The 27,942-nt window shown below is 46.1% G+C and overlaps 1 protein-coding gene across 1 annotated transcript in view; it reads left to right on the top strand.

Annotated features, from left to right (window-relative positions):
• The window catches only part of LOC125463639 (sulfotransferase 2B1), a 57,485-nt gene that overhangs the window by 7,972 nt on the left and 21,571 nt on the right, over positions 1 to 27,942 (top strand). The window contains exons 3-5 of the mRNA XM_048555177.2: positions 18,810 to 18,936; positions 20,335 to 20,429; positions 23,861 to 24,041. Of these exons, the coding sequence (XP_048411134.1) occupies positions 18,810 to 18,936; positions 20,335 to 20,429; positions 23,861 to 24,041 (403 nt within the window). The remainder of the gene's footprint in view (positions 1 to 18,809; positions 18,937 to 20,334; positions 20,430 to 23,860; positions 24,042 to 27,942) is intronic.

Here is a 27,942-nt window from a genome sequence, read left to right as displayed (position 1 = left end):
GTATGTAGATGTATCAACGAGAGAAGGTGAAAGACTTGACCTACTCTTGGGAAATAAGGCAGGGCAGCTGACTGAGGTATCGGGGGAGACTTTGGGGACAGTGACCATAATTCTATTAGTTTTAAAACTGTGTTGGGAAAGGATAGACTGGATTTCGAAGTTAAAGTTCTAAATTGGACCAAGGTCAATTTTGACGGTATTAGGCTAGACCTTTCAATGTTTGATCGGGGACAGTTATTTGCAGGTAAAGGGACGGCTGGAAAATAGGAAGCCTTCAAAAATGAGATAACGAGAGTCCAGAGACTGTATGTCCCTGTTAGGGTGAAGGACAAGGCTGGGAGGTGTAGGGAACGCTGAGCGAGTAGAGAAATTGAGATTTTGGTCAAGAATAAGAGGGAAGCTAATGTCAGGTATAGACAGCAGAGATTGAGTGATTCCCTAGAAGAGTATAAAGGCAGTGGGAGTATACTTGAGAGAAATCAGGACGGCAAAGAGGGGACATGAGATAGTTGTGGCAAATAGGGTTAAGGAGAATCCAAAGGAATTTTAATATATACATTAGGGACAAAAGGGTAACTTGGAAGAGTGTGGGGTCCCTGAAAGATCAGCAAGGCCACTTATATGTGGAACCACAGGAGATGGGGGAGATACTTAGTAAGTATTTTGCATCAGTGTGGGAGGTGGAGAATGTGTGGAAATAAACAGTGACAGCTTGAAAAATGTCCATATTACAGAGGAGAGGGTGCTAGACATCTTAAAACACATACAGGTGGATGAATCCCCGGGACCTGATCAGGTGCACCCTAGAACTCTACGGGAAGGTGGGGAACTGTTTGCTGGGCCCCTCGCTGAGATATTTGTATCATCGATAGCCATGGGTGATGTGCCAGAAGACTGGAGGGTGGCTAATGTGGTGCCACTATTTAAGAAAGGTGATGAGGAAAAGCGAGGGAGCCATAGATCGGTGAGCCTGATAATGGTGGTGGGCAAGTGGTTGGAGGGAACCCTGAGGGGTAGGATTTACATGTATTTGGAAAGGCAAGGACTGGTTAGGGATAATCGACATGGCATTGTGTGTGGGAATTTTGGTCTCATGAACTTGATTGAGTTTTTTGAAGAAGTAATGAAGGGGATTGATAAAGGTGGAGTGGCGTGATCGAAATGGACTGTGCTAGACCAGCTAGCACAGGTCGATCAAGTGGAACAGCGGGAGGACTAGCTATTTGGATACAGAACTGGCACGAAGGTAGAAGGCAGATTATTGTGATGGAGGTTTGTTTTCAGACTGGAGGCCTGTTACCTGCGGTGTGCCGCAAGGATCGGTCCTGAATCCACTGCTTTTCATGTTTGTAAATGATTTGGATGTGAACATAGGAGGAATAGTTAGTAAATTTGCAGATGACATCAAAATTAAAAGTGTTGTGTACAGCGACAAAGGTTAGCTCAGGGTACAACAGGACCTTGATCAGATCCTCCTCTAACCAAAAAAAAGACTCCGGTGGTGTGTAGATAAGGTAAGGCTTTTTCTATTTCACGTTTCTTTATATATATGTGATTGCCAAAAACCTTTTGGTTCCTTTTTCATTTATCTAAGTTAAGTTTAATAATGTTAGGAGATCTCACACCCATGTTGTGCTCCTCTTGCTCAATGTGGGAGCCCAGGGACAGGGCTGATGTCCCCGACTCCTTCACGTGCAGGACGTGTGTCCAGCTGCAGCTCTTGTTAGACCGCATGACAGCTCTGGAGGTGCGGATGGACTCACTTTGGAGCATACGCGATGCTGAGGGGGTCGTGGATAGCACATTTAGCAATTTGGTCACATCGTAGATTAGGATTGCTGAGGGAGATAGCGAATGGGTGACCAAAAGGCAGAAGAAGAGCAGGAAGGCAGTGCAGGTGTCCCCTGCGGCCATCTCCCTCCAAAACAGGTATTCTGTTTTGGATACTGTTGGGGGAGATGGCTCACCAGGAGAAGGCAGCAGTAGCCAGGTTCACGGCACCATGGTTGGCTCTGCTATACAGAAGGGCGAGAAAAAGAGTGGAAGGGCAATAGGCATTGGGGATTCAATTGTAAGGGGAGTAGATAGGCGGTTCTGTGGTCGCAAATGGGACTCCCGAATGGTATGTTGCCTCCCAGGTGCGTGGGTCAGGGATGTCTCCGATCGGCTGCAGAACATTCTGAAGGGGGAGGGTGAACAGCCAGTTGTCATGGTGCATACAGGCACCAACGATATAGGTAGAAAACGGGATGAGGTCCTACAAGCAGAATTTAGGGAGTTTGGAGCCAAGTTAAAAAGTAGGACCTATGAGGTAGTAATGAAGTGTGAGGCTGGATGAACACAGCAGGCCCAGCAGCATCTGGAGAAAAGGAGGAGGTGAGGGGACCTAATTGAGATATACAAGATAATGAGAGGCATAGATAGAGTTGATAGCCAGAGACTATTTCCCAGGGCAGAAATGGCTAGCACGAGGGGTCATAGTTTTAAGCTGGTCGGTGGAAAGTATAGAGGGGATGTCAGAGGCAGGTTCTTTACACAGAGAGTTGTGAGAGCATGGAATGTGTTGCCAGCAGCAGTTGTGGAAGCAAGGTCATTGGGGTCATTTGAGAGACTGCTGGACATGCATATGGTCACAGAAATTTGAGGGTGCATACATGAGGATCAATGGTCGGCACAACATTGTGGGCTGAAGGGACTGTTCTGTGCTGTACTGTTCTATGTTCTATCTCAGGAGCACAAAAGCTGACGTTTCGGGCCTAGACCCCTTCATCAGAGAGGGGGATGGGGTGAGGGTTCTGGAATAAATAGGGAGAGAGGGGGAGGCGGACCGAAGATGAAGAGAAAAGAAGATGGGTGGGGAGGTAGGGAGGGGATAGGTCAGTCCAGGGAAGACGGACAGGTCAAGGAGGTGGGATGAGGTTAGTAGGTAGGAGATGGAGGTGCGGCTTAGGGTGGGAGGAAGGGATGGGTGAGAGGAAGAACAGGTTGGGGAGGCAGAGACAGGTTGGACTGGTTTTGGGATGCAGTGGGTGGAGGAGAAGAGCTGGGCTGGTTGCGTGGTGCAGTGGTGGGAGGGGACGAACTGGGCTGGTTTTGGGATGCAGTGGGGGAAGGGGAGGTTTTGAAGCTGTTGAAGTCCACATTGATACCATTGGGCTGCAGGGTTCCCAAGCGGAATATGAGTTGCTGTTCCTGCAACCTTCGGGTGGCAGCATTGTGGCACTGCAGGAGGCCCATACTGGACATGTCATCTAGAGAATGGGAGGGGGAGTGGAAATGGTTTGCGACTGGGAGGTGCAGTTGTTTGTTGCGAACTGAGCGGAGGTGTTCTGCAAAGCGGTCCCCAAGCCTCCGCTTGGTTTCCCCAATGTAGAGGAAGCCACACTGGGTACACTGGATGCAGTATACCACATTGGCAGATGTGCAGGTGAACCTCTGCTTAATGTGGAAAGTCATCTTGGGGCCTGGGATAGGGGTGAGGGAGGAGGTGTGGGGGCAAGTGTAGCATTTCCTGCGGTTGCAGGGGAAGGTGCCGGGTGTGGTGGGGTTGGAGGGCAGTGTGAAGCGAACAAGGGAGTCACGGAGAGGTAGTAATCTCAGGATTGCTACCAGTGCCACGTGCTAGTCAGTGCTGAAATGAAAGAATAGCTAGGATGAATGCGTGGCTTGAGAGATGGTGTAGGAGGGAGGGGTTCAGATTTTTGGGACATTGGAACCGGTTCTGGGAAGGTGGGACTATTACAAATGGGACGGTCTACACCTGCGCCGGACTGGAACCAATGTCCTTGGGAGTGCTTTTGCTAATGCTGTGGGGGAGGGTTTAAACTAATGTGGCAGGGGGATAGGAACCAAATATTGGACAGAAAAGAGGTAGAAACAAAAGCCTGTAGGGAACTAGATAATGGAGTCAGTGTGACTAAAGGGAATAGTAGTCGGGGAGCAGATGATCACAAAGGGACAGGTGGTCTGAGATGCATTTGTTTTAATGCAAGAAGTGTAGTAGGTAAGGCAGATGAGCTTAGGGCTTGGATTAGTACCTGGGAGAATGATGTTATTGCTATTACTGAGACTTGCTTGAGGGAAGGGCATGACTGGCAACTAGTTGTCCCAGGATATCGATGCTTCAGGCGGGATAGAGAGGGAGGTAAAAGGGGTGGAGAAGTTGCAGTAATGGTCAAAGACTGTATCATAACCGCACTGAAGGAGGGCCCCATGGAGGACTCAAGCAGTGAGGCAATATGGGTAGAACTCAGAAATAGGAAGGATGCAGTAACAATGCTGGGGCTGTACTACAGGCCTCCCAACAGCGAGCGTGAGATAGAGGTACAAATATGTAAACAGATAATGGAAAGGTGTAGGAGAAACAGGGTGGTGGTGATGGGAGATTTTAATTTTCCCAACATTGACTGGGATTCACTCAGTGTTAGGGGTCAAGACGGAGCAGAATTTATAAGGTGTGTCCAGGAGGGTTTTCTAGAGCAGTATGTATGTACTCCAACTCGGGAAAGGGCCATACCGAACCTTGTGCTGGGGAATGAACCCGGCCAGGTGGTTGATATTACAGTAGGGGACTACTTTGGAAATAGCGACCACAATTCCGTAAGTTTTACAATACTCATGGACAAGGATAGGAGTGGTCCTAAAGGAAGAGTACTAAACTGGGGGAAGGCTGACTATACCAAGATTCGGCAGGATCTGGGGAATGGACATTGGGAGAAACTGTTTGAAGGTAAATCCACATTTGATATGTGGGAGGCTTTTAAGGAGAGGTTGATTAGCGAGCAGGAGAGACATGTTCCTGTGAAAATGAGGAATAGAAAAGGCAAGATTACGGAGCCATGGATGACAGGTGAAATTGTGAGACTAGCCAAGAGGAAAAAGGAAGCATACATGAGGTCTAGGCGACTGAAGACAGACGAAGCTTTACAAGAATATCAGGAATGTAGAGCGAATCTGAAAAAAAGGGATTAAGAGGGCTAAGAGAGGACATGAGATATTCTGGCAAACATGGTTAAGGAAAATCCCAAAGCCTTTTTATTCATATATAAAGAGCAAGAGGGTAACTAGAGAAAGGATTGGCCCACTTAAGGACAAAGAAGGAAAGTTATGCGCTGAGTCAGAGACAATGGGTGACATTCTTAACGAGTACTTTGCATCGGTATTCATCAAAGAGAGGGACATGAGGGATGTTGAGGTTAGGGATAGATGCTTGCTTAGTCTAAATCAAGTTGACATAAGGAAGGAGGAAGTGTTAGGTATCCTAAAAGACATGAAGGTGGACAAGTTCCCAGGTCTGGATGGGATCAATCCCAGGTTACTGAGGGAAGCGAGAGAGGAAATAGCCGGGGCCCTAACAGACATCTTTGCAGTGTCCTTAGACACGGGTGAGGTCCCAGAGGACTGGAGACTTGCTAATGTCGTCCCCTTGTTTAAAAAGGGCAGCAAGGATAATCCAGGTAATTATCGACCGGTGAACCTGACGTCAGTGGTAGGGAAGCTACTGGAGAAGATACTGAGGGATAGGATGTATTCCCATTTGGAAGAAAATGGGCTTATCAGTGATAGGCAACATGGTTTTGTACAGGGAAGGTCATGTCTTACCATCTTAATAGAATTTTTTGAGGATCTGACAAAGTTGATTGAGGGAAAGGCTGTAGATGTCATATACATGGACTTCATTAAGGCGTTTGATAAGGTTCCCCGTGGCAGACTGATGGAGAAAGTGAAGTCACATGGGGTCCAGGGTGTGCTAGCTAGATGGATAAAAAACTGGCTGGGCAACAGGAGATAGAGGGTAGTAGTAGAAGGGAGTTTCTCAAATTGGAGACCTGTAACCAGTGGTGTTTCACAGGGATCTGTGCTGGGACCACTGTTTGTGATATGTGTAAATGATCTGGAGGAAGGTGTAGGTGGTCTGATCAGCAAGTTTGCTGATGACACTAAGATTGGTGGAGTAGCTGATAGTGAAGGGGACTGTCAGAAATTACAGCAGAATATAGATAGACTGGAGAGTTGGGCAGATAAATGGCAGATGGAGTTCAATCCGGGCAAATGCGAGGTGATGCATTTTGGAAGATCAAATTCAATGGCGAACTATACATTAAATGGAAAAATCCTAGGGAAAATCGATGAACAGAGAGATCTGGGTAGTCAGGTCCATTGTTCCCTGAAGGTGACAATGCAGGTCAATAGGATGGTCAAGAAGGCATATGGCATGCTTTCCTTCATTGGGCGGGGTATTGAGTACAAGAGTTGGCAGGTCATGTTGCAGTTGTATAGGACTTTGGTTCGGCCACATTTGGAGTACTGTGTACAGTTCTGGTCGCCACATTACCAAAAGAATGTGGATGCTTTGGAGAAGGTGCAGAGGAGGTTCACCAGGATGTTGCCTGGTATGGAGGGTGCTAGCTATGAAGAAAGGTTGAGTAGATTAGGAATATTTTCATTAGAAAGCCGGAGATTGAGGGGGGACTTGATTGAGGTCTACAAAATCATGAGGGGTATAGACAGGGTGGATAGCAAGAAGCTTTTTCCCAGAGTGTGGGACTCAATTACTAGGGGTCATGAGTTCAAAGTGAGAGGAGGAAAGTTTAAGGGAGATATGCGTGGAAAGTTCTTTACACAGAGGATGGTGGGTGCCTGGAACGCGTTGCCAGCGGAGGTGGTAGATGCAGACACGTTAGTGTCTTTTAAGATATATTTGGACAGGTACATGGATGGGCAGGGAGCAAATGGACACAGACCGTTAGAAAATAGATGACAGGTTAGACAGTGGATCTTGATCGGCGCAGGCTTGGAGGGCCGAAGGGCCTGTTCCTCTGCTGTACGTTTCTTTGTTTGTTAGATGGGCCAATAGACCTAGCAGTGGCAGATGGAGATTAATTTAGATAAATGTGAGGTGCTGCATTTTGGAAAGGCAAATCAGGGCTGGACTTTGGTACTTCATGTTAAGGTCCTGGGGAATGTTGCTGAACAAAGACTTTGGAGTGCAGGTTCCTAGTTACTTGAAAGTGGAGTCACTGGTAGATTCGACAATGAAGGAGGCGTTTGGTACGCTTGCCTTCACTGGTCAGTGCATTGAGTATAGGAGTTGGGAGTCACTTTGCAGCTGCACAGGACATTGGATAGACCACTTTTGGAACACTGTGTGCTATTCTGGTCACCCTGCTATAGGAAAGATGTTGTGAAAATTGAAAAGGCTCAGAAAAGATTTACAAGGATGTTGCCAGGGTTGAGGGTTTTGAGCTAAAGGGAGAGGCTGAATAGACTGGGGCTAAAATCCCTGGAGCATCAGAGGCTGAGGGGGGTCCTTATAGGGGTTTATAAAGTCTTGAGGGGCATGGTTAGGATAAGTAGACATCATCTTTTCCCTGGGATGGGTGAGTCCAAAATTAGAGGGGCATAGGTTTAAGGTGAGGGAGAAAAGATTTTAAAAGGGATCTAAGGGGCAACTTTTTCATGCGGAGGGTTATGCATGAATGGAATGAGCTGCCAGAGGAAGTGGTGGAGGCTGGTACAATGACAACATTTAAAAGGCATCAGGACGTGTACGTGATTAGGAAGGGTTTCAGGGGATAGGGGCCAAATGCTGGTCAATGGGACTAGATTAATTTAGGATATCTGGTCGGCATGGACAAGTTAGATCGAGTCTGTTTCCGTGCTGTATATCTATATGATTCCATGAGGTGCTTGAAATATGAAAATAGATATAAAATGTTGGAAACACTCACCAAGTCAGATTTCTACCAACTGTAGAGAATAAGATGAATGCTTCAATTGATAAAGGTTGTCGTGGCCTGGAATATTAACTCAGTTTCTCATGTAAATGTTGTCTGTTATGAATGTTTACAGCATTTTCTGTAATACTGTATCTAACTCCTCTGCTCTTTGAAATCGTGTCATGGGAGCTTACTAATGGAGCAGATAAGGCCTTATTTAAATAGCAAGGTTTGGAGCTGGATGAACACCACGGGCCAAGCCTTATTTAAATGCCTGATTTGAAATGGAGTATCTCCAACAAACCTTAGAGCACTTGCTGTACCAGACTGGATATCAGCCCTGATGAGGAACTCAGGCAGTGAAAAATTCACAGCCTTAGAGGCATTTGGAATTTAAAACGTTGTCTGGAAATTCAGACCTTGCATAATTGTTTGTTTGTTAAAAGAAAGTCTAGTGACAGGAAGCATTTGTACGTCAACATTGCTGGGCATAAACAGAGTAAGCTTAAAGAGGAGGCAATATTTGCTATCAGCACAACTAGTTAATCTACCAGAATGAAGAACTCTTCCTAGACATTATGGAGAGTCAATACTGATGAAGACCTTGCTTATCAAGAAGATTGTTGTCTCCAAAAGAAAGATAAGTGATATTGAAATATTTCCTCTGGCCAACTTTCTGAATTGCTCAAAAAGATCATCAACTGAAGGCATTTCTTGTCATACACCACTACATTAACTGAAACCTTGTATCGTACATGCTGTTTTGTGTCCCTCATGAACTGAAAATCAGCAGTCAGAAAAATTCAGCTATGTTAACTATCTGGTTTTCCAGTCACCTCTGTAGTGTACGCTTATGTTTAAAACATTTAAAATCATAAAACCTCTCTTTTATCTCTCTCTTCCTGATATGTTTTGTGGTTTCAGAGATAGTAGGAACTGCAGATGCTGGAGAATCCAGGATAACAAGGTGTGGAGCTGGATGAACACAGCAGGCCAAGCAGCATCAGAGGAGCAGGAAAGCTGACATTTCAGACCTAGACCCTTCTTCAATTTGGTTTGTTTAGCTATTGGGCAAGAAACACACTTGTATGGTGAAAGGATCATTAGTGACAAGAACAGAAAACTGATTTGCTAAGTTCTGGAGTGCTATTGTGGGTGAAATTTCAAGGTATCTAGGAGGCTTGATTCCAGTTGCAACAGAGATCTGGATATTGAAGTTAAAGGATAGGTCAATAGAGATGCAGTGGCAAGCATTTGAAAGAATATTCCAGAATGTGGGGAATAGATTCTTTCCAATAAACAAGGTAAGTTCTAAGTCTCGGACCTGCTATTGGTGTTAACTAAAAATGTCAAAGCTAGTTTCAGACTTAAAGAAAAAACATACAATCGTGCAAAGACAGAAGGCAGATGAGATGAAGGGTCTAGGCCCGAAATGTCAGCTTTTGTGCTCCTGAGATGCTGCTTGGCCTGCTGTGTTCATCCAGCCTCACATTTTATTATCTTAGGCAGATGAGAAGATTGAACAGAATATTTTTTAAAAGCAAAAGATTACTAAAAGATTAATATTCAGTGAAAAATTAGAACACAAAAGAGAAAGTCAACCAAAAATATAAAAACCAATTTTTAAATGTCTGAAGGAACATTTCCAATGAAGAGTTAACAAATTAAATTGCATCAGGACCCTTTTTAGCTTTACTCTTCCTCTGATGCTGCCTAGTCTGCTGTGTTTCTCCAGCTTTACGCTGTGTTATCTCTGATTCTAGCATCGGCAGTTCTTACTATCTCTTAACAAATTAAGTGTTGGTCCTATAGTAAATGTTTCCGGAGAATTAGTAAAGTAGGATAAGGTGGATGAATTGAACATTTAATTTGCCTTGGAGCGTAGGTGTTAAGGATACAAATAGCATCCCGAAAATAGCTGTAAATCAGGAATGGGAAGGAAAGGAGAAATGCAAGAAAATTCTAATCACTGGCAAAGTAAACTGGTAGAACTGAGAGTTATCAAGTCCCCAGGTCCTGATGGATTTCATCTTAAGGTCTTAAAAGAAGTAGCTAGGGGAAGGTTCATTTAGACTGAAAAATAACTCATCTATCTCCTTTTATTTACAAAGAGAGGGAAGCAAAAAACCACTAGCTTAACATTGGTCACGGGGAAAATGTTAGAATGTGTTGTCGGAGATATTATAACAGTGGACCCAGATAAGTTCAAGATAATCAAGCAAGCCAATTTGATTTTTGTCAAAGGGAAATTGGGTTTAACTAATTTAAATAACAAGGAAGAATACAGCACAGAGAGAAGTCCTTCAGCCCTCCAGGCCTGTGCTGACACATTTCCATGTTATAACTGTTTTCACTTACAGGATCTGTATCCCTCTGTTCCCTCCCTATTCATGTATTCATCCAGATGCCTCTTCGATGCTGCTATTGTTTGCTTCCACCACCACCTCTGGCAGACCCTCACCTAGCCAGCAACACCCACATCCCAGTAATGAATTAAAAATAAACCATGAACCTGTGTCCCCTAGTAACTGACTCCTCCACCCTGGGGAAAAAGCCTCATACTTTCCAATCTACCCATGCCATTTACAATCTTGTAAACTTCTGTCAGGTCACCCCTCAACCTCCTGCGTTCCAGTGAAAACGAACCCAGTCTATTACCTTTCTTCATAACTAAAATCCCCCATACCAGGCAACATCCTGGTAAACCTCGTAAACAAGATTACATGAACACCAACTGGCTACAAAAAGACGTGACCAGTACTCACTCATCTCAATCCACATGGACAAGGAGAACCATCACTTTGACTGGGACAACACCAAGAGTAGGCAGGGACAAGCACAAGAATTCCTGGAAGCATGGCACTCCACGAATCAGGCTATTAATAAATACTTTGAACTCAACCCCATATACATTCCACTGTGGAGGAAACCTGGAAGTGAGGCAATCCATCACAATGGACCCCAGAGTTTAAAAGCCAGGCAGGAAAACACACCGACGCTTCATCAGAGGCTGCATTGATGATGTTACCCAGCACGGTGACGAAACATCTGGGAACAACAAACCAGCTCGGCAAGCCAACCAACTTCAACACCCACAACCCGAGCTACAGATCTACTCCAAAACCTTAGAAACCTTTTCTGTACCCTCTCCAAAGCATCCACATCCTTCTGGTGGTGTGGTGACCAGAACTGTACGCAGTATTCCAAGTGTGGCCGAACTAAAGTTCTATAAATCTGCAGCATAACTTGCCTATCATTGTACTCACTACCCCTTCCAGTGAAGGCAAACATGCCATAGACCTTTTTCACTGCCTTACCTACCTGTGTCGACAGCTTCAGTGATCCTACTCATCTTCTTCAGTGAATTTATTGAAGTTTTTTGAAGAAGTAACTAATGCTATGAATTAAGGGCAACCAGTGAATGTATCGGACTTAGATTTCCAGAAAATATTTGATAAGGTGACATATCATAGAATCCCTACAGAGATAATGGGAACTGCAGATGCTGGAGAATCCAAGATAACAAAGTGTGGGGCTGGATGAACACAGCAGGCCAAGCAGCATCTCAGGAGCACAAAAGTTGATGTGAAGGGTCTACACCTGAAACGTCAACTTTTGTGCTCCTAAGATTCTGCTTGGCCTGCTGTGTTCATCCAGCCCCACACTTTGTTATCATAGTGTATGGAATTCTATGGTAATAGGCCCTTTGGCCCAACAAGTCCACACTGACCCTCAGAGCACCCACCCAAATCTACCCCTTTATAATCTACCTAATGTACAAATCCCTGAATACGACGCACAATTTAGCATGGCCGATCCACCTAGCCTGCACATCTTTGGACTGTGGGAGGAAACCAGAGCACCAGGAGGGAACCCACACAGACATGGGGAGAATGTGCAAACTCCACGCAGACAGTTGTCCGAGGGTGGAATTGAACCTGGCACTGCGAGGCAGAAGAGCTAACCACTGACCCACCACTTGAAAGGCTATTGCAAAAATAAAAAGCTCATGTTGTACGGGTAACAGATTAGCATAGATAGAAGATTAACTTGTTAACAGAAAGCAGACAGTAGGAATAAACGAGACTTTTTCACGCTAGCAGGATATCATAACTGGTGTCCATAGAAATCAAAGGGATACAGAAGTGACCGGACAAAGATCTGGCAAACTGATCCCAATGTGGGAAAGTGTGAAATTTTCTGTTTTAGGAGAAAGGATGCAAAAGAAATATATTTTCTAAATAGTGAGAGGTTGCAGAGCTCTGAAATGCAGGGTGATCTGGATGTCTACTGAATGAATTGCAGAAGATTAGTGTGCAGATGCAACAAGTAATCAGGAAAGCTGAAAAAATATTATGTTTTATTGGGATTGAGTAAGTATAAGATTTTTACACTGAATTAAGCCATTCAGCCCATTGAGTTTGTTCCACCATTTGAACATGACTGGCTAATTTCTCAACCCCATTCTCCCTCCTTCTCCCCATAACCCTTGGTCCCCTTATTAATCAAGAACCCAACTGTGTCTTTCTTTAAGACAGTCAATGACTTGACCATTACAGCCGCCTGTGGCATTGGGTTTACCCTCAGGTTGAAATAATTCTTCCTCATCTCAGTTCTAAGGGGTCACCCTTGCACTGGACAGCTGTGCCCTCAGGCCCTTGTCTCTCCTATGAGTGGAAACATCTCTATGTTAGCACTATCCAGGCCTCTCAATTTTCTGTAAGTTTCAGTGAGATCACCTATCATCCTACTAAACTCTGAGTACAGACCCAGAGTCCTCAACCGCTCCTCGTATAACAAGCTCTTCATCCCCAGGATCATTCTTCTACATCTCCTCTGGAACCCTGCCCAAGACCTTCCTTAGATATGGGGCCATAACTGCTCACAAATATTCCATTAGCTGTCTGACCAGAGCCTTATACAGCCTCAGCAGTACATCGCTGCTCTTGTATTCTAGTTCAGTAGAAATGAACGCTAACATTGCATTTGCCTTCCAACCAGGCAACTTAACCTGCATGGGGAGGCAATAGACTAGTGATATTATTACTGCGTTATTAATCGAGAGACCCAAGCAATGTTCTGGAGATCTGGGTTTTAATCCTGCCAATGACATGGTGGAATTCGAAGTCAGTAGAAGATCTGGAATCAAGGATCTGATGATGATCATGAAACTGTTGTCAATTGTCAGAAAAACGCATCTGGTTCACTAATGTCCTTTGGGAGGATATCTTTCATCCTCACCTGGTCTGGCCTCCATGTGACTCCAGACCCACAGCAAATTGGTTGACTCCTAATTGCCTTCTGGGTACCTCGAGATGGGCAATAAATAGCTCCATGAATAAATTAAAACGTTAACCTGAAGAGAATCATGAACCAGAACTCCCAAGTCCCTTTTGCTTCAGATTTCCAAAGCCTTTCCCTTTATAGAAAATAATTTATGTCTCTATTCTTCCTACCAAAGTGCCTAACCTCTCACCACCCTCATTGTATTCCATCTGCTATTTCTTTGCCCACTCTTCCAGCCCGTCCAAATCCTTCACCAGCCTCTCTGCTTCCTCAACACTATCTGTGCCTCCGCCTATCGTTTTACCATCTGCAAGCTTAGCAACAATGCGCTCAGTTCTGCCCTGCAAGAGTAAGAAGGTTATATAGGGCATTGGTGAGACTGCATCTGGAGTACTGTGTACGTTGCTGGTCACTGTGCTTATGGAAGGATGGTAATGTATTGGAATTAATTCAGAGAAGTGCTACTTGACTAATGAGTGGATTGCCTTGTGCAGAAAGGCTAGATAGGCTAGACCTCTATCCTGTGGAGTTTAGAAGAGTCAGAAGTGACCGAATTGTAACAAACGAGATCCTGGGAGAACTTTTTCAGGTGGATGTGGAAAATTTGTTCTCCTTTTCCAAAGCCTGATTCAATCCATCCACGTTTTTTAACCACGCCACACCCTGTCCTGTTATGACATGCATTGCTTTTCGTACAGTCACCCATTTTAACTTATCCCCTCGGCCCATTATCACAGTATATGGGCTGATATGTATGATGAAAGGTGAACCATCTGCCTTCCAGTAACATATTGCTCTTGAGTTCCACTTAACATTTGGTTAATGTCAGGAACTGAGAATGTATCGTTGTATTCTGGGAACAGATTCTAAAAGTTAACTTCACCTAAACCTCCCTCCACAACCCAATCATTTATTGGAAGCAAAAAATAAACTCAAATAACATGCAGCATAGGAACAGTGAAGTCACAGAATCCTACAGCACAGTGGCAGGCCCTTCGGCCCAAAACTGGTCCATGCCAACCAAAACGTCCATCCATGCTAAGCCCATTTCCCTCCACTTAGCCCATATTCCTTCCTGTCCATGTATTTATCCAAATTCCTTTTAAATGTTTTAATGTACCTGCCTCAGACATGTCCACTGGCGGCTCATTCCATATGTGTACCACCCTCTGTGTAAAAACAGTTGCCCCTCAGGTTCCCATGCATTCTTTCCCCTCTGACCTTAAACTGATGCCCTCTAGTCCTCGATTCTGAACTGAGAGCATTCACCCTGTCCATGCCTCTCATGATCCTATACACTTCTATAAGATCCCCCCTCAGTCTCCTATGCTCTAAAGAAATAAGTCCCAGCTTGTCCAACATCTCCCTGTAACTCAGTCCCTGGAGTCCTGGTAATGCCCTTGTAAATTTCTTTGCACTCTTTCCAGTGTAATAACATGTTTCCAATAGTAAGGTGAACACAGCACTCCAAGTGCAGCTTCATCAATGTCCTGTACAACTGCAGCATAACTTCCCAAATTCTCTACTCAATGCCCTGATTGATCAAGGCCAATTTTGCCAAAAGCCTTCTTCACTGCCCTGTCTATCTGTGACTCCACTTACAGAGAACCGTCCACCTGCAATCCATGGCCCTTCTGTTCCACCACACTCCTGAAGGCCCCACCGTTCACCATGAAACTCCTACCTGGATTTGACTTTACAAAATGCAACTCCTCACACTTATCTGTATAAAACTCCGTTTGCTATTTTTCAGCCCACTTCCCCAGCTGATCAAGATCCTGCTGCAATTTCTCATAACCTTCCTCACTATCCATGATACTGCCTATTTTAGCACTTAAGTAAAATCAGAAATGTCTAGGAAAGCTCAGCAGGTCTGGCTGCATCTGAGGAGAGGAAACAGAGGTAAGGATTCAGGTCCAGTGACCCTTCTTTAGAACTTGGGTACATGTATATGCATACTGCTGGAGCCATCTCTGATGACCTTGTTTGGTGTTGGAAATATCCTATTCTGCTTGTTTTTGTTTAACAGAACATAGAACAGTATAGCACAGTACAGGCCCTTCGGCCCACGATGTTGTGCCAATGTATTATTCTACTAAGATCAATCTACCCTACATACCCAACATTTTACTATCTTCCATGTGCTTATCCAAGAGTCAATTAAAAGCCTGTAAAGTATCTGACTCCACTACCACTGCCGGCAGCACATTCCACACACCCACCACTCTGTGTGAAGACCCTACCTCTGACATCTCCCATATACCGCCCTCCAATCACCTTAAAATTATGCCCCTCATAATAGTCATTTCTGCCCTGGGAAAAAGTCTCTGTCTATCCATTCTATCTATGCCTCTCATCATCTGGTACACCTCTATCAAGTCACCTCTCTTCCTTCTTCGCTCCAGTGAGAAAAGCCCGAGCTCCCTCAACCTTCCTTCATAAGACCTGCCCTCCAGTCCAGGCAGCATCCTGGTAAATCTCCTCTGCACCCTCTCTAAAGCTTCCACATCTTTCCAATAATGAGTTGACCAGAACTGAACACAATATTCCAAGTGTGGTCTAACCAGGGTTTTATAGAGCTGCAGCATAACCTCACGGCTCTTAAACTCAGTTTCCCTGCCAATGAAAGCCAACACGCCATACGCTACTTTACAACACTATCAACGTAGGTGGCAACTGTGAGGGATTTATGGACGTGGACCCCCAAGATCCCTCTGTTCCTCCACACTGCCAAGAGGTACAAATATGTAAACAGATAATGGAAAGGTGTAGGAGAAACAGGGTGGTGGTGATGGCAGATTTTAATTTTCCCAACATTGACTGGGATTCACTCAGTGTTTGGGGTCAAGACGGAGCAGAATTTGTATGGTGTGTCCAGGAGGGTTTGAGAGCAGTATGTATGTACTGCAATTCGGGAAAGGGCCATACCGAACCTGGTGCTGGGGAATGAACGGGGCCAGGTGGTTGATATTACAGTCGGGGACTACTTTGGAAATAGCGACCACAATTCCATAAGTTTTACAATACTCATGGACAAGGATAGGAGTGGTCCTAAAGGAAGAGTGCTAAACGGGGGGAAGGCCGACTATACCAAGATTCGGCAGGATCTGAGGAATGTAGATTGGGAGAAACTGTTTGAAGGTAAATCTACATTTGATATGTGGGAGGCTTTTAAGGAGAGGTTGATTAGTGTGCAGGAGAGACATGTTCCTGTGAAAATGAGGAATAGAAAAGGCAAGATTAGGGAACCATGGATGACAGGTGAAATTGTGAGACTAGCCAAGAGAAAAAAGGAAGCATACATGAGGTCTAGGCGACTGAAGACAGACAAAGCTTTGCAAGAATATGGGGAATGTAGAGCGAATCTGAAACGAGGGATTAAGAGGGCTCAGAGAGGACATGAGATATTGCTGGCAAACATGGTTAAGGAAAATCGCAAAGCCTTTTATTCAAATATAAAGAGCAAGAGGGTAACTAGAGAAAGGATTGGCCCACTTAAGGACAAAGAAGGAAAGTTATGCGCTGAGTCAGAGACAATGGGTGACATTCTTAACAAGTACTTTGCATCGGTATTCACCAAAGAGAGGGACATGACAGATGTTGAGGTTAGGGATAGATGTTTGCTTAGTCTAAATCAAGTTGACATAAGGAAGGAGGAAGTGTTAGGTATCCTAAAAGACATGAAGGTGGACAAGTCCCCAGGTCCAGATGGGATCTATCCCAGGTTCCTGAGGGAAGCGAGAGGAAATAGCCAGAGCCCTAACAGATACCTTTGCAGTGTCCTTAGACACGGGTGAGGTCCCAGAGGACTGGAGACTTGCTAATGTTGTCCCCTTGTTTAAAAAGGGCAGTAAGGATAATCCAGGTAATTATCGACCGGTGAGCCTGACGTCAGTGGTAGGAAAGCTACTGGAGAAGATACTGAGGGATAGGATGTATTCCCATTTGGAAGAAAATGGGCTTATCAGTGATTGGCAACATGGTTTTGTACAGGGAAGGTCATCTCTTACCAACTTAATAGAATTCTTTGAGGATCTGACAAAGTTGATTGATGAGGGAAAGGCTGTAGATGTCATATACATGGACTTCATTAAGGCATTTGATAAGGTTCCCCGTGGCAGACTGATAGAGAAAGTGAAGTCACATGGGGTCCAGGGTGTGCTAGCTAGATGGATAAAAAAACTGGCTGGGCAACAGGAGATAGAGGGTATTTGTAGAAGGGAGTTTCTCAAATTGGAGACCTGTAACCAGTGGTGTTCCACAGGGATCTGTGCTGGGACCACTGTTGTTTGTGATATGTGTAAATGATCTGGAGGAAGGTGTAGGTGGTCTGATCAGCAAGTTTGCTGATGACACTAAGATTGGTGGAGTAGCTGATAGTGAAGGGGACTGTCAGAAATTACAGCAGAATATCGATAGACTGGAGAGTTGGGCAGATAAATGGCAGATGGAGTTCAATCCGGGCAAATGCGAGGTGATGCATTCTGGAAGATCAAATTCAATGGCAAACTATACATTAAATGGAAAAATCCTAGGGAAAATCGATGAACAAAGAGATCTGGGTAGTCAGGTCCATTGTTCCCTGAAGGTGACAACGCAGGTCAATAGAGTGGTCAAGAAGGCATATGGCATGCTTTCCTTCATTGGGCGGGGTATTGAGTACAAGAGTTGGCAGTTATGTTGCAGTTGTATAGGACTTTGGTTCGGCCACATTTGGAGTACTGTGTACAGTTCTGGTCGCCACATTACCAAAAGGATGTGGATGCTTTGAGAAGGTGCAGAGGAGGTTCACCAGGATGTTGCCTGGTATGGAGGGTGCTAGCTATGAAGAGAGGTTGAATAGATTAGGATTATTTTCATTAGAAAGATGGAGATTGAGGGGGGGACCTGACTGAGGTCTACAAAATCATGAGGGGTATAGACAGGGTGGATAGCAAGAAGCTTTTTCCCCAGAGTGGGGGACTCAGTTACTAGGGGTCATGAGTTCAAAGTGAGAGGAGGAAAGTTTAAGGGAGATATGCGTGGAAAGTTCTTTACACAGAGGATGGTGCGTGCCTGCAACGCGTTGCCAGCGGAGGTGGTAGACGCAGACACGTTAGCGTCTTTTAAGATATATTTGGACAGGTACATGGATGAGCAGGGAGCAAATGGACACAGACCGTTAGAAAATAGATGACAGGTTAGACAGAGGATCCTGATCGACGAAGGTTTGGAGGGCCGAAGGGCCTGTTCCTGTGCTGTAATCCTGCCATTATCTGGGGAGGTGATGGCCTACTGGTATTATCGCTGGACTGTTAATCTAGAGATACAGATAATGTTCTGGGGACGTGGGTTTGAATCCTGCCATGGCAAATGGTGGAATTTGAACTCAATAAATATCTGGAATTATGACCCTAATGGTGACCACAAAGCCATTGTCAATTGTTGGAAAAACCCATCTGGTTCACTAATGTCCTTTAGGGAAGGAAACTGCCATCCTTACCTGGTGTGGCCTACACGTGACTCCAGACCCACAGCAATGTGGCTGACTCTTAACGGCCCTCTGGGCAATTAGGGACGGGCAATAAATGCTGCCTCTGCAGCGATGTCCTCATCCTGTGAATGAATAAGGAATAAATTAACCCTCATTGAGATTGTTGGAATTGAACACAACTGTGGGTTGCTAATCTTTCATGAAATAACTATGTCCATTTTAGTAAACACCATCTGCATTGAATTGAATCGAAGTGTTTACATTGATTTAAATGATAGATTTTCTTGAAATTAAATAAATGAAGCTTACGTTTTCTGCTTTTATTTTTGTAGGTTGTCTATGTGACCCGAAATCCAAAGGATGCACTTGTCTCTTCCTTTCACTATCACAATTTGGCCACGTTCTTGGACAACCCAGGGACCTTTGAGGAGTTCATTCAGAAATTCCTGGCAGGAAATGGTAATTTTAGAGCCATAGAGATACGCAGCACGAAAACAGTCCGTGCGGTCCAACTCCTCCATACCAACCAGATATCCTTTCTAAATCTAGCCCCATTTGCCAGCCTTTCACCCATGTCCATCTAAACCCTTCCCGTTCACGTACCCACCCAGATGATTTTTAAATGTTGTAATTGTACCAGCCTCCACCACTTCCCCGGCAGCTCATTCCACACATGCATCATCCTCTTCATGAAAATATTACTCCTTAAGTCCCTTTTATATCTTCCCTTCTCACCTTAAACCGTGCCCTCCAGTTTTGAGCTCCTCTCCCCAGGGAAAAGACCTTGACTATTTATCCTATCCATGCCCCTGATGATTTTATAAATCTCTATAAAGGTCACCCCTCAGCCTCTGACACTCCCGGGAAAATAGCCCCAGCCTATTTAGCTTCTCCTTGTAGCTCAAACCCTCCAACCCTGCAACATCCTCGTCAATCTTTTCTTTCAAGTTTCACAACATCTTTCCTATAGCATGGAGACCAGAATTGAATGCAGTGTTCCAAAAGTGGCCGAACCAATGTCCTGTACAGCTGCAATATGACGTCCCAACTCCTATACTCAATGCACTGACTGATAAAGGCAAGCATATCAAATGCTTTTTGCACTACCCTATCCACTGCAACTCCACTTTCAAGGAACTATGAACCTGCCCTCCAAAGTCTCTTTGATCAATAGCTGTCCCCATTACCGTTAAGTATATAAGCTCTGCGCCGACGTGCCATTCCAAAGTGCAACACCTCACATTTATCAAACTCCGCCTGCCACTTCCTCATCAGTTATTAATTCATTATCATTATCAATATATTTTCCCATTTAAGTTGAAGAAAGGTTTGATCGCTTTAAGTTTGGTAACATCTTAACAGCTGTTATTGAGTACAAAATTTATGTCAGAGTTATTACAACGCAGGCCATGTGACCAATTGAGTCCATGTCATGTCATGTCTAAAAGTAGAAGCCATGCGATACCCATATAACGTACGATGAAACATATCTCAGTTTCAACATTGAAGACAATCTACTGTAGTTGAAACATTGTGGTTTGATAACCTCAGATTGCTATCCAACGAAACTAATTTAAAATTGAAAAAAAAATCAAAAGAACTGCGGATGCTATAAATCAGGAACAAAAACAAAGTTGCTGGAAAAGCTCAGCAGGTCTGGCAGCATCTGCGGAGGAGGAAACAGAGTTAATGTTTCACGTCCGGTGACCCTTCCTCAGAACAGTTTAAAATTGAAATGCTCAACCGGTTTGAATGTTTTGACAACACATTAGTTTCATAAAGCAAAATACCAATGATTCCTGAAAGCAGAATTTTATGTATGGCTAATGTTTATTAGTCTTTTTCCTCCACTCAAAGTAATGTTTGGTTCCTGGTTTGACCACATTAAGAGTTGGTGGCCGAGAAAGGATCAGGATAACATTTTGTTTATAACTTATGAAGACCTGTTGCAGGTATGTGAGCAATTTGTTTTGTTTGTTTATAGTTTTTCGGCTAAATTAGGCCATTCCATCCATCAAGTCTACTCCAGCTTTTGATCATGGCTGTTATGTTTTTTAACCCCATTCTCCTGCCTCCTCCCCATAACCCTTGATCCCCTTATTAATCATGAACCTATTGATTGCTGTCTTTAATGTACTCAATGACTTGGCCTCCACAACCTTCTGTGGCAATGAGTTCCACTAATTAACACAGATTTCTTTGGCTAAAGAAATTCCTCCTGATTACAGTTCTAAAGGGTCATCTCCTCACTCTGAGGCTGTGCCCTCACTAGTTTCTCTTACGAGTGGAAACATCTTCGCCACATCCACCCTGCCCAGGCCTCTCCGTATTCTGTAAGTTTCAATCATATCCCTGTAGTCCTTCTCAATACTATCAAGTACAAACCCAGAGCTGGGCTGGTTTTGGGATGCGGTGGGGGGAAGGGAAGATTTTGAAGCTTGTGAAGTCCACATTGATACCATTGGGCTGCAGGGTTCCCAAGCAGAATATGAGTTGCTGTTCCTGCAACCTTTGGGTGGCATCATTATGGCACTGCAGGAGGTTCAGAATGGACATGTCATCTAAAGAATGGGAGGGGGAGTTGAAATGCCTTGCGGCTGGGAGGTGCTGTTGTTTATTGTGAACCAAGCGTAGGTGTTCTGCCAAGCACCTACAGTTCGCAACAAACAACTGCACCTCCCAGTCGCGAACCATTTCAACTCCCCCTCCCATTCCGTAGACGACATGTCCGTCCTGGGCCTCCTGCAGTGCCATAATGATGCCACCCGAAGGTTGCAGGAACAGCAACTCATATTCCGCTTGGGAACCCTGCAGCCCAATGGTATCAATGTGGACTTCACCAGCTTCAAAATCTCCCCTTCCCCAACCGCATCCCAAAACCAGCCCAGCTCGTCCCCTCCTCCCTAAACTATTCTTCCTCTCACCTATCCCCTCTTCCCACCTCAAGCTGCAGCCCCATTTCTTCCCAGTTCTTCCCCTCCCCCCACCACATTACACAACCAGCCCAGCTCATCCCCTCCCCCCACTGCATCCCAAAACCAGCCCAGCCTGTCTCTGCCTCCCTAACCTGTTCTTCTTCTCACCCATCCCTTCCTCCTACCTCAAGCTGCACCTCCATTTCCTACCTACCACCTCATCCCGCCTCCTTGACCTGTCCGTCTTCCCTGGACTGACCTATCCCCTCCCTACCTCCCCACCTATACTCTCCTCTCCACCTATCTTCTTTTCTCTCCATCTTCGGTCTGCCTCCCCTTCTCTCCCTATTTATTCCAGAATCCTCTCCCCATCAGCCTTTTCTGATGAAGGGTCTAGGCCCGAAACGTCAGCTTTTGTGCTCCTGAGATGCTGTTTGGCCCGCTGTGTTCATCCAGCTCCACACTTTGTTATCTAAAATCCCTATTAGTCTTTTCTGAACTCTGAAGTCTAACAACATCCTTCCTAAAGCACGGAGACAAGAATTGAACGCTGTATTCTAGAAGTGGCTCCAAACAATATCCTGTACAGCCGCAAAATGACCTCCCAGCTCCTATACTCAATGCACTGACCAATAAAGGCAAGTGTACCAAACGCCTTCTTCACTGCTCTGTCTCCCTGCGACTCCACTTTCACAGAACTATGAACCTGCACTCCAAGATCTCTTTGTAAGCAACACTCCCCAGGACCTTACCATTAAGTGTTTAAGTCCTGCCCTGAAATAACTTGCCAAAATGCAGCACCTCACATTCTTCTAAATTAAACTCCATCTGCCACTCCTAGGTCCATTTGTCTATCTAATCTAGGTCCCATTGTACTCGGCTGTTGTACCTTTTGATGTTCTTCTCAATTTTATTGCTCTTGTTTTCTTGTCCTCTCTAGAATATTCAGCTATTTACTCACTTAAGGGTGAAATCTTATTTTAACATTTGGGCAGTACATGTGGGTGTTTTCTTTCTCAATTGTTTGCTTTACAATACTGACAACCATCTGATCTATTTCCAGTATCATATTCTGGCTGGCTCAAGATGAGGACTACAAGATGAACGCTTTGCTTTAAAGATTCTTGATCTTTTAATTGCAGTGCGTTTTTCTCCTTGTTTTCTATCACTCTCATGAATTTCTTGACTTATTGCTCTCGCTTTGTTTTCCTTTCCTACCTTGAATTGCTGCACTTTGTCTTTTGGCCCTCCTTTCATTTTCCCTAGCTGTGTATGCCAGAAATAACGGCATGTAGAGTCTCAGAACATCACACTTTATTGGTTTCATGCAGGCTGAGGGGAAAAGAAATCCTCAACATTCTTTCACGTTCAGTTTTATGGGGTTAAATTTATTCACTTTTTTTGGAATCTGTGGTAAGGATGTTTCAATTATAATGTCATTAGGGACATTGTGTGGGTAAGGCCATGGAAAGTTGAACTAAATTGTTGGGGAGAATATTTCCTTAAATTGGATTTTAAAATGGACAACAGAAATCCATTGCTAAAAGGAACACGTGAGTAATGAGAGCTGCTACCAGCTATATGGTAGGATGATGTGATATACATATGTCATGGTATAATGATTAGATTCCCTACAGTGTGGAAACCAGGGCCTCACCGCCCCTTGGAGCACCCCACCCAGACCCATCCCCCTATAACCCACACATCCCTGAACACTATGGACAATTTCCCATGGCCAATCCACCTAGCCTGCTCATCTTTGGACTGTGGGAGGAAACCGGAGCACCCGGAAGAAACCTACGCTGACAGGGGGAGACTGTGCAAACTCCTCACAGACAGTTGCCCGAGGCTGGGATTGAACCCGGGTCCCTAGCACTGTGAAGCTGCAGTGCTAACCACTGAGCCACCGTGCCGCCCCAAATGATGGAAGGGGGAATTTTACCACCTTGCACAGGGCACACAAAATTTGGGTAAAGTTGTGGTGGATTGGCTGCCCACGCCCAGTCCTGCCATCAGGGAATTTTACAGAGGGGGAGGGTAAGCGAGTGGACAGGCTTCCTATCAATATCCAAAACATTTATTTTGGCCTTCCCTGTGCACGGAGTGTGTGTTCAATCCAATGTGAGGCATGCGAATGTAAAAAGTATTCTTAAGGTACTTACTTTTCAAATCCTGTTGTCCATATTTTATATTTTTTGTTTTAGTTAAATGTTGCTGACGTCCAGGATTTGTTTTTGCCCATGAAAGAACAAGAAAATATCCCATATTTTGAATTGAAACCAGCTTGAGATAGTTTAAATTTTTTAATCAACTTGTATTGTGTCCTATAGATATGATATTGACATATTTAACTTTCTCTCTCTCTCTGAATGGATTGTGGTATTATTTGGTAGGCAGCAACTCCGACTACAATGTAAAAAGAAAAAAATGTTTCTAATTAACAAAAGGACAAAAACATGTATTTTCAGGATATGCGAAGTGTTTTGTTGAAACTTGGGGAATTTCTGGGAAAGCAACTCAGTGATGATGCAATTGAGACAATTGTGGCCCAAACCAAATTCAGCAACATGAGGCAAAACAAAATGTCCAACTATAGCTTCGTACCCAAGGAACTGATGGATCAAGAAAAAACCAACTTTTTGCGAAAAGGTAATTTGCATAGGATTCTTTTTGTATATCAAAAGACTTACTTAAAACTATGATGCTACTAGGTTTTATGGCTTCAATGTTTGCTATTTTTCTCTCGCCTGAGAAATGGCAGGCAATTTCTCTCCTGTTTCAATTGGTTCACTTTTTATTATTTTTACTTTTAGTAGGCTTTGAGCTCTCTGCTGCCCTGTGTGTGAATAAAATTGTTCAGAAATGACTGCCTTCTGTTGACAACGTGTTAGTCTTGGTGCAATACGTAACAGTGCAACAATTCTCACTTAACATTTCAGTCGCATACCTGAGAAGTGCAACTTTACATTCAACAGTTAGAGCGAGTTTTGAGAAGATTTGTAGCTCAGGTTGAGGTTCTGGATGTGAGTTTGCTCGCTGAGCTGGAAGGTTCGTTTTCAGACGTTTCGTCACCTTTTTTCTATTTGAAAAGATATACTTTATAGAATGGACAAAAAATAAAACATTTATACACCTACCCAGTCATGCAAGCCGCTCCAGGTTAGCCAGGGGGTATGTACACCAACTAAAGGAAAAAAACAAAGAAAGAAGAAAAAAAAACAAAGCAAAGAAAATACCCCGGCAGTCGTCACCCCGCACAGTCCCAGTTGGCTCCCTAACCAGTTGGGGAAGGCGCCAGCTGGGCCCAGTTACCAGATAGGGCCCTTTTTTCTATTCTGGACGAGGGGGTTCAAACTGTGGTCTTTCCCCACCGCATCTTGGCGGTGGCTGCCCCAAGCTTTAGCGCGTCCCTCAGCACGTAGTCCTGGACCTTGGAGTGCGCCAGTCTGCAACACTTGGTCGGGGTCAGTTCTTTCAGCTGGCAGACCAGCAAGTTGCGGGCAGACCAAAGGGCGTCTTTCACCGCATTGATGGTCCTCCAGGCGCAGTTGATGTTGGTCTCGGTGTGCGTCCCCGGAAACAGCCCGTAGAGCACGGAGTCCCGCGTCACGGAGCTGCTCGGGACGAACCTCGACAAATACCACTGCATCCCCCTCCAGACCTCCTGCACATAGGCACACTCCAGAAGGAGGTGATCAACAGTCTCGTCCCCCCGCAGCCACCTCGAGGGCAGCGTGCGGTGGCGCATAGATTCCGGGCATGCATAAAGGATCTCACTGGCAGAGCCCCTCTCACCGCCAGCCAAGCAATGTCCTTGTGCTTGTTTGAAAGTTCTGGCGATGAGGCATTCTGCCAAACGACTTTGGCAGTCTGCATGGGGAACCACACGACGGGATCCACCCTCTCCTTTTCCCGAAGGGTCCCGAGGATACTACGTGCTGACCACTGCCTGACGGCCTTGTGGTCAAAGGTGTTTCCTTTCAAAAATTTCTCCACGAAGGACAGGTGGTACGGAACGGTCCAACTACTCGGAGCGTTCCGCGGCAACGAGGCCAGGCCCATCCTTCGCAACACCGGGGACAGGTAGAACCTCAGTAAGTAGTGACACTTGGTGTTTGCGTACTGGGGATCTACGCACAGCTTGAGGCAGCCGCACACAAAGGTAGCCGTCAGGGCGAGGGTGGCGTTCGGTACGCCCTTTCCCCCATTTCCCAGGTCTTTGTACATGGTGTCCCTGCGGACCCGGTCCATCCTCGACCCCCAAATGAAGTGGAAGATGGCCCGGGTGACCGCAGCGGCACAGGTCCAGGGAATAGGCCAGGCCTGCGCCACATACAACAGTACCGAAAGCCCCTTGCACCTGACAACCAGGTTCTTACCCGCGATGGAGAGGGACCGGAGCATCCACCTGCCCAGCTTCTGCTTCAATTTGGCAATACGCTCCTCCCAAGTCTTAGTGCATGCCCCAGCTCCACCAAACCAAACACCCAGCACCTTCAGGTAGTCTGTCCTGACGGTGAAGGGGATGAAGGAGCGGTCATCCCAGTTCCCGAAGAACATGGCCTCGCTCTTACCCCTATTGACTTTGGCACACGAGGCCAGTTCAAACTGGCCGCAGATGTCCAATAGTCTACTCACCGACCGACGATCGGTGCAGAAGACGGCGACATTGTCCATGTACAGGGAGGTCTTGACCTGAAGGCCTCCGCTGCCTGGGATAGTCACGCCCTTCAGGCTTACGTCCTTCCTGATGGAGGCGGCGAAGGGCTCCACACAGCACACGAACAAGGCAGGAGAGAGTGGGAAGCCCTGCCTGACTCCAGATCTAACAGGAAAACTGTCTGATTCCCACCCGTTGATCGAGACTGCGCTAACGATGTTGGCGTAGAGCAGCCGGATCCAATTGCGGATGCCCTCCCCGAACCCCAATTTGGAGAGGACGTCCCTCATGTAAGCATGAGAGACCCTGTCGGAGGCCTTCTCCTGGTCCGGGCTGACGAGGCAGGTGTCCACCCGCCTGTCCTGTACGTAGGCGATCATATCCCTGATGAGCGCAAGGCTCTCAGCGATCTTCCTGCCCGGCACAGCACAGGTTTGGTCAGGGTGAATCACTGACTCCAGGACAGACCTGACTCGGTTGGCAATTACCTTGGCCAGGACTTTGTAGTCCACGTTCAATAGTGAAATGGGACGTCAATTCTTAATTTCTTCCCTCTCCCCCTTCCTCTTGTAAATGAGGGTGATGATGCCCTTCCTCATGGACTTGCACATTTCCCCTGCCCGAAGCGCACTATCGTACACCTCCAGCAGGTCCTGTCCGACCAGGCCTAACAGAGCGGAATACAGCTCGACCGGTAAGCCGTCGCTTCCAGGAGTCCTATTCCTCTGCAAGGACTTGAGGGCTCTGGCCAGCTCGTCCAGGGATATCGGCCGGTCCAGCCACTCCCTCGTGCCGTCGTCTAAGACCTCCGTGATAGACGACAGGAACGACTCGGAGGCCGTGCTGTCCGTGGGCTTCATGTCGTACAGTCCGGCATAGAAGGATCTGCTGATCCTCAAAATGTCGGGCCGAGACGACGTCACCGAGCCGTCGTCCTCCTTCAGCCGGCTAAGCACAGAGCTCTCTTTGTGCACCTTCTGAAAGAAGAAACACGAGCACGTCTCGTCCTGCTCCACGGAGCGGACCCTGGACCGGAAGATTATTCTGGAGGCCTCCGCAGCGAAGAGCGAGGCTTGCTGGCCCCTCACCTCGCGGAGGTCCTCCGTGACATCGACCCCCATCAACTGCAGAAGGAGCAGGTTCTGCACCCTTTTCTGGAGTCGCGACAGCTTTCCCCGCCTCTCTCTTGCCTTCTGAACACCCTTGAGGACAAAGAACCTCTTGATGTTCTCCTGCACCATCTCCCACCAGTCGCCTGGAGACTCGAAGAGGGGTTTCACGGTTCTCCAACCGGCGTACTCCCTCTTAAGCTCCTCGACGTTCTCTGGGGTCAACAGAGTCGTGTTGAGCTTCCACGTCCCCTTGCCGGCCGGCTGGTCGTCCTGTAAGTGACAGTCGGCCAGCAGGAGGCAGTGGTCAGAGAAGAACACCAGCTCGACGCCGGTGGACCTGACCGAGAACGTCCGTGACACAAACAGGAAGTCTATCCTTGAGCGGATAGACCCGTCTGGCCGCGACCAGGTGTACCTCTGCTGCGCTCCATCTGCAGGGGTGCTGAAGACTTCGAGCAGCTTGGCGTCCTTCACCGTGCCCATCAGGAATCTGGATGTGACGTCCAGTTGACTCCCCCCACCCGCTGTCCCCACGCCGGATCTTCCATCTGCATCAATGATGCAGTTGAAGTCTCTGCCTAGGATGACCGGCCTGGACGTAGCCAGCAGGGGTGGAAGCCGCTGCAGGATGGCCAACCGCTCACTCCGTACCACTGGGGCATACACGTTGATCATCCTCAGGGGAGCGTTACTGTAGGTGACGTCAGCCACTAGGAGGCGCCCCCCCACCACCTCCTGAACTTGAGAGATGGTGAAGTCGCGCCCTCGCAGCAGAATA

Source organism: Stegostoma tigrinum, chromosome 22 (assembly GCF_030684315.1).
Source record: "Stegostoma tigrinum isolate sSteTig4 chromosome 22, sSteTig4.hap1, whole genome shotgun sequence".
Classification (NCBI taxonomy): domain Eukaryota; kingdom Metazoa; phylum Chordata; class Chondrichthyes; order Orectolobiformes; family Stegostomatidae; genus Stegostoma; species Stegostoma tigrinum.
The sequence above is the reverse complement of the archived record's forward strand: the minus strand, read 5'-3'. Positions and strand labels throughout refer to the sequence as shown.